The 12,691-nt window shown below is 39.6% G+C and overlaps 1 protein-coding gene across 2 annotated transcripts in view; it reads right to left on the bottom strand.

Annotated features, from left to right (window-relative positions):
• Positions 1 to 12,691, bottom strand: part of dclk1a (doublecortin-like kinase 1a) — a 44,372-nt gene that overhangs the window by 14,265 nt on the left and 17,416 nt on the right. The window contains exons 5-6 of one of the 2 annotated variants that reach the window (XM_058627425.1): positions 10,486 to 10,593; positions 1,189 to 1,283 (exon numbers count right to left, since the gene is read on the bottom strand). In XM_058627425.1, the coding sequence (XP_058483408.1) occupies positions 1,189 to 1,283; positions 10,486 to 10,593 (203 nt within the window). Of the gene's footprint in view, positions 1 to 1,188; positions 1,284 to 3,053; positions 3,204 to 10,485; positions 10,594 to 12,691 lie in introns of those variants that run through there. The other variant, XM_058627426.1, reaches the window with a different exon arrangement.

Genomic DNA, 12,691 nt, shown 5'->3' with positions numbered 1-12,691 from the left:
CGTCTCTAATGTGCAATTCAAGGTTGTTGGGTTTTTTTCCCGTTTGGACTTGCATGCTCCCGCTCTGCACACTATTTCCTCTGCAGTAACTACAAGGTTTACAGTTTAAACAGTGAGTTTGCATCATCATCCTCGACCGTCAGCGACAGGAAACACATTTTTAGTATGTTTTTTTTTAAACCCAGACCAATGACTCGCTGCAATTGAATGTTGCTCGACCTTTCACTCACACACAAACACACACAAACAGGACGTGGAACCAAATGACACAACACGATAAAAAAAGGGGGTCAGATTTGATCAGTAATAGTTAGGTCTTATGTTAAAGGTCGGGTGGGAGATCATTTTCTGGAGCATTGGTTACAACTAATTAACAATTAATTGGTTGCAGCAACGTCATGGCAGAAAAGAAAAGGTGCAAACGAGAGAAAAGCTACTGCCAACAAAAAGGGCTGATGCAGAGCGAAGACCAGAGTGAACGATGGACGACAGAAAGTGCTGCAAAATGATGCTAGCTCTGTTTCTACTGGACCGGTAGGTTAACTTTACGTCTTTGTTGTTTTTCGGCATCGCGGTGTCAATTGAACAAGTATCCAAAAATAAGTTAGTGTCAACGAAAAGTACCGAAAGTTACCAATGCTGGAAGTCTGAAGAAAGAGACTTGGACTTTTGAATTCATAACTGTTTTTCCAGGATCTCCCAACCCGACCTTTAAACATGCAACAAAAACACTGCCTGGTGGCTAAACAGGTGATTGGAGCACAAAGCCAATCATTGATCAGATATTGCACAAAATGACCGTAGCATCATTCAGACAGAGTTCTCTCCTTGAGGAACGAAGAAGCTCTACATCACGGGAAAAAACTGGGGGAATTTTTGTCCTAAATCAACACGGGATAAAGGTTGTGACATCATAACATGAGCCTGCCATGCTTGGATTTTCCAGAGAACTACTACACAAGGTCACACTACAGTACAGATGCTGGGGGGGGGGGGGACGCCGCGGCTCCTTCGTATTCTAAAAACTCTAAAAAGATGTAGCTGGTCTGTGCTCGGTCACAGCTTTGTCCTTTTCCTGAGAACATACAGTAGAGGGGGGGACGTGTTATAGACGTTGTGTCTTTAAATGCTATGGGTGGCTGTATGTATGTATGTATGTGTGTGTATGTATATGTGTTCTTGCGTTACCCTGCGTTGGCTGAGGCTGCCTGGGCTTGGTGGGGAGGGGCTGGGAGACTTTCCCGAGTGAGGAGTGGAGAGCTGACTGGCCGGCGTCCCATTCACTACAAGGAGAGGAAATGGAGAGAGAGAAGAAAATTATTGAAAAAGATTATCCTTTCAGTGTGAAATCATATTTTCTAGAACAGTTATATTTCTGGGTGTCTGGCAGCAGCCGACACCTCCACCCTCCACCGTGCATCCATTCACATGTGTGAGGCAGAAGAGGAGGAGGAGGAGGATGGGGGGGGGGGGAGCAGTGCAACTGTCGCCTAAATGCATTAACCTGTTGTTCGTCAAACACACATGAGCAGCTTATAATTACAGCATGTCCTTGGCTTCTCGTGCATGGCTGGGAGTGAGCATATAAAAAAACCCACAACACACACACACAAGCTGTCCTCATTTTCACCCTGCCTCCCATGAAATAAAAAAAAAAAAACCACACACTTGTGACCTGAGCTCAGGCTTAGATTTCCACAGCTGCAGCACAGCACAGAAACCCAGCGGCAGCATCACCTCACGGTTTAACAAGAACATCAGATTAATCAACACAGCAGCAGAAAAAAAGGACACACACACACAAACAAACACCGACCTTGTCTGCACTGGGACTAGAGGCAGAACCTCATTTCTGAGTTGTTATTTAAGGTTAGATTTGTGTTAAGATTTTAACTGGTTATGGTAAAGGTCAGTGCCGAGTCCTAACTGTGCAAACCTGTGTGTTTGTCTCTTTAAGAGACTTCCTCAAGTCCTCAAAGACACCAAAACCTGATCCTAATGAGCTGAGTCAAGTTTGGGGCCAAGATTTGAGTTGTGGTTATGGTTAAGGTTGAGGTTAGGCATCAATATGGATAATACTTTATCTTAAAAGGATAGGATGCTTGAACCTGTGTGTGTGTGGCTTCCATGCAGAAGCGAGACAGCATCACTCAGCTGCTCACCCAAATGAGCCCGTTTATCATTTTGACTGCAGACCAGGGCCATTTCCCCCCCCCAGCAGCAAAGACACTGCCTCACCTCAAGTAAACTCACCGCTGCCCTGACTGAACTGCAGGTCCACGAAAAAGCAGTGGTAGGTAAATAAATAAATAAATGAATAAAAATCATCCAGGTATAATCCTCACACAGAGATTGCATGCAATCTAAATGAAAGAAGATGAGTATGTTTTGCCACTAATAAGCTTTTTGTTATTTTTTCATTATTTCATATTTTTCTTGCAAATACTTCACAAACCACATGGTCACTGACAATAAAAAACCCTTTAGCTGCATTAAAACAAACATTTATTTAAATGTGTAGAGCCTTGCCTTCTTTGATGCAACAAAAAAAAATCCTATCTTCTACTGTGTTGTGTTTATTACCCTGCAGAGATCAATTCACTTTTTACTGAAAAGATTAAAAAAATAGATGTAACATTGCACCGACAACATCAAATAAATCTGTTTTATTATCCAGAAAAATAAATAAATAAATAAAAAGCCCCTTCTGCGTGCCAAATCACGTACACAATTCATTGATGAAATTCAGACACCGGCATCAGCGTTACGCACACGGACAGACACTCCACCCGCCTGGTTACACAACGATAGACATTAACATTTAAAACAATAATATATATATATATATATATATATATATCTCTACATGTCTAAGAATAATCTGCTACAGAATAACCCGAGTACGGACTGTCAGTGACTGTGCCTGCAGGGAAAGGATGAAGTTTACGCAGCTGGATGAAGCACAAATAACGGCAATAAACGCCGTTCTTCACTGTGTAACACGGTACAGTAAAAGGAGAATGTAACGATGTCGCGCTCGTCGGTTCTCTTACCTTCCACTTCCAGCATGACGGAAAACACAGTGATAATCCAAAAGAAAGGGATTTAATTATTTATTTAAAAAAAAGACGATACTAGTAATGATTATAAGAATAAAGAGGAGGACGAGAAGAGCAGTGACTGTGATGGAGCTCCGTGTCAGTGTGATAGTAAAGTGAAGTGAATGAGAGAGAAAAGGCAGCGGTGGAAGCTGCGCGCGCACCCACACTGTGACGCGCGCCAGGGAGAGAGCGAGCAAGAGCGAGAGAGAGAGATGGAATGATATTAGTTGCATGAGGTACTGACACGATAGCGCTTTCAATATTTAATCAGAATAACCAGGATACAAACATACACTTACAGATACCAGTGATTCAGTAAATGTAGCCTTCCTTTGTAACATGGAACTATAATCTCCCACATTTACATTTATTCTTCTGTATTAAGAACTCAAATTCATTATGGGCTCAACCATCAAATCATATATTGTCTAATAATAAAAAAGTATAATGTAAGGTTTCTCAGGATCATCAAGTGTACCGAGTGGGCAAAACTGAATATTTATCATATTCTCTTTGTGAAGGACTTTGTTTTTTGTTGGATTGTTATGTTTGTCTTCTCTTTTCTGTTTTGTTTTCTACAGAAGAGGATTAGGGCCACATACGAATCTGTTCAGAAACATTTTAAAAATAATTGTAGTTGTCTTTTGTCAATAATTTGTACAATTTTATGCTTTTATTTTTGTAATATTTTCCAGTCATCCAATACTTTTAACAGTATCTGTTATACACAAGTAACACAGAGCTGATGTTCTATATATATATATGTTCTATATATTTGTTAAGTAATTCAGTTTTTACAAGTCAGAATGACGTCACCTTCACCATTCATGTGTATGAGGTTTGTCATTTATTATAACCTATAATAATCTAATAAATTAAGTCTCCAATCTCTAATTCCAGTTTAAAATATCTACAAATAGTCATAACTGAAGTTCAAGATATCTTTAATTATCCTCAATTGAAGATATTGATATTGTCCTTTTTAGATATCTTGAATTGAGTGTCAGATAGCCATAAAGACGTTGTTGTAGAAATCTGAAATTGGAATCAGAGATTCAGTTTCGGATATTATAATATATTGAATTGTAGATACCTGTAAATAAAAACAACAACAAAAGTGACATGATTCTGACTAGTAAAAACTGAATCACAGATGGGTGATTAAATGTTAAAAAGGCCCCGACATGACTCACTGAAAACATGGCTGCCAAGGAAAGACAGATTTCGTCACTTAACAAAAAGCCACCTATATAAGACACTTTAAGAATACTTGAATATTTGCTGCTTTTTCTTGCCCTGAGACAACTGGTAAATGAAGTTGGCGTCTCTTCATAAACCTCACTCTCCCTGCACCGAAGTCCAGAGAGAAACTGGAGGATTTTACATCACGTTCAGATGTGTTAGTATGTGAATGAGGTGTTTGTTATCAGCTTCATCTGGATTGACGTAAGCAACACAAATTCACCTGCAGTAGATCAGCTGCTCACATGTCGTCGCCCCCCCCCCCCCCATCATCATAAACTGCGTATAAAAATAGACATTGTCTTCAAGTTTGAAAGCTCATCATGAAGTGTGAATATACAGTAGCAACAAACCCACCACTTTTAAACGACATCCATCCTCTGGGGATCTCCACATTTCTGGATACAATTCCAAAGCCAGTGGCTACAAATCCCACAAATACACTTACAGTACATGATAACACAATGTGGTGCCGGCACATTTATTGACTGTGGTAGCATTTGTTTGCATACTTTCCCGGAGAAAACAAACACATTTTTAATGATTCTTACATTCTTGTACGCCTCTCATTTTCTCACTTTATTTTAAAGCAGAAATAATAGTCGACATCCGGGCTTAAAAACTAATCATTACAGTGTTAAAAAAGGATCTGCACAGTGATACGACTGTGATGGGAAAACAACACCAACTGTGTTTCTATTGATCCCAGATCGCGTTTACTTTCACTAGATTCTTTTCTTTCAACTCAATTTACAGCACTGAGGATCTGTGTTATTGCAAATCCCAGAACAATGGAGAGATGAGCGTTCAATCGACATCAACCGTGTTTTCTCCACACAGAGGTGCTTATCATGACTACGACACAAGACAACACCGGTTGGGGAGGAAAAGTACCTGTGGTCTTTACTGGCATCTTTATATTCCTGCGTCTTTATGACAATCGATAAACAGGATGTGTTTCTCCTGTAAAGTAGCAGCAAAGTATCACACACACACATTATTTCACCAGTACTTGTGTATACAAGAGACTGGAGGCATGTTATTATCTTGCCTTTGGTGCAAATAACTGAACTAAACTGCTCTAGGTTCTAAGTGTCACACAACAGCTGCTTGTGGCTCTGTGGGCATCCTGGAGTTATTTGTGAGCTGCTACGCAGTGGAATATTATTACTTTATGTATTAATTGGTATCAAAAGTAAATACATAATATATAAAATAGTCAGGTTCACAGATGTCGGGTCATATGTGCTGTGCTTTATCATGTTTTTCTCTAAAAAATTAGAACAATAAAGACAGGAAACTAGTGATTGAGACATGAACTCCTCAGGAAAACGTTTACTGACATTATAAATCAGCTAACTTTCTAATACTTTCAAATAGAGTGCTTTCGGCAAGCACAGTGGAAAACTGTTTGAGTAAAGTGACAGGTGACTCAGATAATCCAGCATAAAATTAAATACAACCCCATAGTGGTTGGGGGGAAACTCACAAATAAAAATGAGACATTGCTCCTGCTGAAACGTGTCAAAATGCTGGCGGTGACGTGTCCAGGGTGTGACCGCAGCCTCCCACGACCCTCATGTGGCGGATAAAGTGGTAGAATGAATGAATGAATGAATGAATGTCAAAATCTATGCTGTGCAAAGGGCCCATTGCAAAAATGATAACTTCTTGTAAAGTATTCTGCCATTAAAACAGATTTATTTAACCCTTTATGCGACGGTTTGCGCTATCGGAAAAAATCCACCGGTTTGTGAATGTTGAGAAGCTGCATGTCAAAGTCAACTTGTGGTTATCACTCGCGCCGTTGCAGGAAGCCAGCAAATCAGCGCCTTTGTTGCCAGAGAGGAGAGTAGTTGGAAAAATGCTTTGTACATAAGTTTCCATTATTTTGCCTGTTTTTAGACATTGAGAAAAAAAAATGTACTATACTGTTTCATATTTCAAATTTGACATGCAAAATCAGGTGTTTGTGTGCAATGACAGCATTTTGTCTGTTTTTCAGTTTCTGAAAACTGAGAAGTCAAAGCCAACATGTGGTTATTACACTAATTTCACTCGTGTCTTTCTTGCCAGAGGAGAGAGAGTTGGAAGATTGCCCTTTTTGGACATTGAGATAAAAAAAACTGCCAAACATTGAAAGTTATTCTGGAAAAATGGGCAAAAGCACTTACTCACAGTATAATTTCTGGCCCTTTTATGGTTAAAATAAGCGGGGAAAAAAGTCCAGACGGACATTTTGAGGTTCTTTTTATGCAACAAAAACTAATAGGAATCTACTCCATCCTCCACTGTGTTAGATTTATTACCGTACAGAGATCAAATAACTTTATTAAAAAAAAGATTTTAAATAGATCAAAAATTGCACCGACAACATCAAATAAATGTGTTATTTTTGTCAAATGCCAGAGAAAACGCTGGCGACCTGTGCAGGGTGTGACCTCACCTTTTGCCCTATGTCACCTGGGATTTGCACCAAAATGGCTGCTGTGCAAAGGGCCCATTGCAATAATATGTTACTGAATAACACGTTACTGCGCTCCACTGCTGCCCGGCATCGCTTTGACGTAAAGTCACAGCGGCGCTGGTTGGCATCATGTGCCGTTCTGTTAATTTTAGCAGACGTGAGCAGAGAGAGAGACAGATGGCGGGTACAGAGAGTGAAACTATAATGTATGAGTGCAAATTGCTTTCTCACATTATTTGTGGGTCTGTGTGTGTCTGTGTGTGTGTACACAGACACTAGGCCGGGGCTTGTGAGATCATCGGCGAGTGATGACAGTGTCGGGCTGACACACACAAGAGCTCGCCCACAAACACTCGCACATACAAACAAGACCCGAGAAAACATACTGTCACACTCGACCCTATGGATTTATTTCAATGTCTATTTGTTGCTCTGTTGAAATTGCAAAGAAAGATTTATTATTATTATTATTATTATTATGGTTGTTGTTGTCATTGATGAGAAAAAAAAAAGTCAAGAGGTAATTTGTGTGATAGGATTTAATAAGTTGGAATTCATAAGCGTATAATTATTCTCCGAGTCTGTGTTGGCCAAATGAAAAATGAATGTGGGGCTTTGAGGTTGTTTCAGGACACCTGAGAACCTGAAGGATATATTAAAACTCTGCTGCTGCTGCTGCTGCAAACACAGAGCTTTCTTATCTGCTGTCTATACTTCTCACTTCAATGCCAAGACCTGAGATAAACTGGTTTAGAATATAGCTGCAATTAAGATGACTAAAATATTTAATAACCAGTATTCATCTGCAGAGTTATGACTAATACTAATGTGACCCAGATTTCACTGTCATTTTTTTTTTATATGGATTTATAAAATGGCTGATATTTCCTCCGACTTTGAGCAGCATAATGAAATTATCTAGGGGGATGTGCAGGTTGTGATTAAATGAAGGAATGGTTTGATTTCTGTAGTTATTATTTAACCCTTTAACACTAACACTCATAATGCCTGCCTGGACTTTTTTGTGTGCTTATTTTAACCATAAAAAGGCAAGAAAATGACCCTGTGAGTAAGTGTTATTTACAATTTACTGCATGTTAAAATAGTGTATTAACAATTTAAAATGAAAAACACGACATACTAACCTTTGACTTTTTTTTCATATTTTGGACATACTGTATTTTGGACGACATAGTAACCTATGACTTTTTTGTCACATTTTGGACATATTTCGGACGACATACTAACCTATGACTTTTTCAAATTTTGGATGATATACTAACCTGTGACTTTTTTTCACATTTTGGACGAGATACTGTACTAACCCAGTGTTTCCCAACCCTGGTCCTCAGGGGACACTGCCTTGCATGTTTTAGATGTTGCCCTGCTCCAACACACCTGATTCAGATGAACAGCTCGTTACCAGGCTTCTGCAGCGCTTGATGACGAGCTGACCATCTGAATCAGGTGTGTTGAACCTATGACTTTTTTCACATTTTGGACACATTTTGGACGATATACTAATCTATGACATTTCTTTCACATTTTGGACGACATACAGTATGATATTTACTGGGGTATGTTTCTCAGCTTTAAGAAACCGTTGCATAATTTCGGTAATGCAAAGCGGGCTTGTGCAAACCTTGCAACATACATTGGCGGTTTGGTTTGCGCTCTCACTTAGTCTAGTTCCTCCATGGACTGAGTCAGTAAATTGCAATTTAAATGTAAGAAATCGCTTCGTGTTTGCACACAAATACGTCAACAGCTTCCCGGGATGGAATACATGTGATGATGTCGTCATGGCAACATGAGGCATCGCTGGAAGGGGAATTTCTCAGGAGTGGGAAAAAAAACGCAGGCACCGTCTGACTCAGGAATCCAGGCGAGGACCGATCGTCAGTCATCTCCACTGCAGGCCATTTTCACAGGAAGTCACTGCCATATTTGGTTGCCACAGACTATTGTGTCTACATGTTCCTGCTGTGCTATGTTTCCATGGCAACCCCCTCTCGCTCTCTCTCTTACACACAAACTAGTTTAACCTTCATTCCAAATAGTATATGATGACTCACTTTTGTTTTTATAACCTTTTGCCAAAGTTTTCCAGCCATAAACATCCAGAACTTTCTCCCTCTCACGGACTCTTTCACTCCAGCACCGGCTCAACCCAAAAACATGTAAACAAACACTGTTTTCTGTTGTCTGTAGCCGTTTCAAGGCATCTGCAAATAAAAGAGTGTCTGTATGTGCTCGAGTGATTAAACTGCAGTGGTTTTGTGGAATTACGTCTTTCGAGGGGAAGTTTGTCTAAGCCGCTTTAGCTTCTGAGTCATCGCCACGCTGACATGTCACCGTGCACCCGAATCACAAAATATCACTGACAATGAAAAGTCAAGTGTGCTGTTGCATAACAGTGCCCCCACCACCCCACACTCTCACACACTTCACCACTGCAAGCTGTGCAGTCAGATAAAGAACAACCTGATATTTGGTAAAAAAAATAAATAAATAAAATAAAGTCCTCGGCCACCGCAGCTTCATGCCAGATTAATTGTTTGTCACACGCACACAAAGCTGGATTTAGCCAGTGATTTACTTGCTGTGCCTTCCCTCAGCTGTGTCTTTACTCTGTCAGTCTCACAAGTCACAACAACATACAGTAACATGCACTGTCCCATAAAATAAACACAGTTAAAACAAAGATGTCAGACTTTTAACCCCTAACACAAAGTGCATCGTAGACGACTACACATTTGCACAAGTACAGGTATATGAAAGCTGAGAAGTTGCACGTCAAAGCCAACACGTGGTCATTACGGTAATTTTACTCACACTGCTGCAGTAAGCCAGAGAATCAGCGTCTTTGTCACCAGAGAGGAGAGTAGCTGGAAACCCTGAAAAAACGCCTGTACTGTTCAAATTTCCAATTTCTTCTTCATTTTAAAGTATTTTAACATGCAGTAAATTGCAAATAACTGCCATACATTGAATGTTATTCTGGAAAAATGGGCAAAAGCACTTACTCACAGGACATTTTCTGGCCCTTTTTCCAGACAGACATTTTGAGGCTTAGGTGTTAAAGGGTTAAGCATGATTTTGTCACTTGCTGTTGCCACAAAATCCTTTTTTTTTCTTTGTCATTTTCTATGTATTATTATGCAGGTACTCCAACCCTTTTGCCACATTTGTTGGTTTCAGGTGAATAACATCTTGTGGGTTGGCTGCAGGATTGCATCACTAACTCCTTTTATGTCCTCTTCCCCTCTCATCTTCTCTCTCCCTCTTTTTCTCCCTCCTTCCTCTCCGCTTCCTTTCAAAAAAATAATTCTCATTTTCATATTCTGAATGCAAAGCGACACAGCTCACACACTGCCAGACACTCCACAGAGCTCTGATTTCATTGCAGTGTTTATTCATACTGTTTTCATTTGCTGCGAGTCTGCAGCAGCACTGATTAAGTAATGAGCTAGAAAATACTACACAATCACAAGCGGAAGTATTGGGGCACAAACAACTCCTAAGTGGGTCCATTAGACCCGAGGAGATCTATGCACAAACGCACATACGGATGCAAAGTCGCTCGCACACTCGGAAAATACATTTCTTTTGCTTTGAACGGCCTCTTACAAAGAAATTCTAGTCACAAACTGAGAGGAAGAGGAGGCTTCTTACCACACACGGGGGATTTGCTGCATCTTGTTGGGACGACAGTCCTTGGGGAGCTTCGGCTCAGAGAGCCAGTCATCTTTCCATAGGCCACCGACTTCATCATACGACACTCTGCAAATACACAAAGACACGCGTGTCCAGAAACTGTTTGAAAACCGCCAATTATTTATTCACACACACTAATTGATGGACTGATTGATCTCTTTATTTCGAACGATTAAAAATAGATGAAAATGAATAAACAAATGAAGAAAAAATAAACGATGATAAAACAAACAAATAAAACAAAAAGAACAAAATGAACAAGAGCCATTAAGATCTGTGAGACTTACATTCTCCATCTTCCTTTCTGTACTTATTAAAGATGTATCTTTTGTACATTTAAATTGTATTATCCATACATTGTTGTTCCACAAATGGAAATACACATACTGCATAATGCCGTTTCAGGTTTAGATTGCCTCTAAATTTATAACCCCCCCTCTCTGTCTTTGAACAGTTTTTGTATGTTTACAGGTAGCAGCTTATTTTTAGTCTTAAATTCTACCAGCTCCTTAAACTTTAAGGTGTGTAATTTTGAAAACAGTATATTGGTGTGTTCATAATAACCTACACGGTTTACTATACGAACGGCTCTCAAATGCTCTCCAATATAAAAAGACAACATGTGAGAAGGAACTAGTGACTGAAGTGTTTGGAGGACAAGGAATGACCCGAGGGCCACCGAGTGTCTAGTTTAGTCAGTCTGGAGTCGGTCAAGTGAAAAAATAGTCAAACTTTATGAGAAAAAGACACCAAAATAAAAACATTTATGATGATATTTCACGTAATTTCAAAATAAAAGTGTTTGTTTTGATATGGACAGACAAAAAATCCACAATATAAAATGTATTTATGATGCAAAATGAATCTATTAATTAAAAAAAAAGAAAAGAAAAAAGAAACACTGTGGCCGGGCCACATGACATTGATTGGGGGGAGCCGCATGTGGCCTGTGAGCCGCCAGTTTGAGCACTCTGGGCTACAGAAATGACATTGATTTGATCTGATTTGAAGAAAACTAGTGTGCTCTTGCTGCTGGCACAGAGGACACACACTGTGTGTTACTGAGTGTTAACTGTTACATGACATTGTTTGACACTGACACATAAAAACCCAGAGTCTGTGAGATTTAAATGTATATTATTTGGTGTAGTAGCCAACAATTCTATGTCAACACATTGAAACTCACAATATTCGTCTTATATATCGATATCGCAGAAATATTCTTGACTGATTTGGGTTGTGACGCCGGTTGGAACGAGGGTCTTTCTGCATGGAGTTTGCATGTTTCTCCTCGTGTGTGTGTGGATTTTTTCCTCCCACAGTGCAAAAACATGCAGATTTGGGGATTAGGCAAACTGGACACACTGAATTGACCGTAGGTTTGAGCGGATGAGAGGATGGTTGTCTGTCTTAATATGACCCATCCCATATGTCAGCTGAGATTGGCACCAGGGGATAAAGCGGAAGAAGATGAGTGAATGAGGGATTTGGGTTGTAATTAATCCTTTGACCACTAGTTTGCTGCAAGCTCTCACCCTCTCCATCCATATTAAAAGCTTTATATTTTTGATGCAAATAAAAGTGTATTTTATGATGATAAGTATCATAACCCCTGTATTAGAACATGTATCCTATAGCAGGATTCTTGCAAAAACACAACCCTTATGTATATTATGTGTTTGACACCAAACCACTGACAAATGCACTTTAAAACACTATTTGTGCTGCTATACCAAACAAGATCCACTTCAGTTCTCTCTATTTTTTTCTTATATTTCTAATTTTGTAAATATTACTATATAACCATTTAGGTTTGTCGTTTATTTAAGATCTGTTCCGAAGCCAAGAGCTACCGCACAAAATTCCGTTACTCGCAATCAACAATTCTTGATTCTTGAATTAGCAAAGCTGTATTTGGGTTTACACCTCAGGTTCTGACCCTCTCTGGTTTTTCCAAACACAATTATTGTGGCTGCAGGTCTCATATTCACAGACACAGTCGCGATAAATGAGTTATGTTATGCGCTTACATCCTGAAAACTTCTGCTCATTAGCACGGCCCCCTTTACAGCTCATTACCATTTAACACCAGTGGGAGGAAAGATTATACACAGTCTGACATGTGTACATGTCTTTATCTGCATGTGTGTGTATAAGTATGTCA

The sequence above is a fragment of the Solea solea genome, chromosome 4, assembly GCF_958295425.1.
Source record: "Solea solea chromosome 4, fSolSol10.1, whole genome shotgun sequence".
NCBI classification, from domain to species: domain Eukaryota; kingdom Metazoa; phylum Chordata; class Actinopteri; order Pleuronectiformes; family Soleidae; genus Solea; species Solea solea.
Note: the sequence above shows the minus strand (reverse complement) of the source record. Positions and strands in the feature narration are given on the sequence as shown.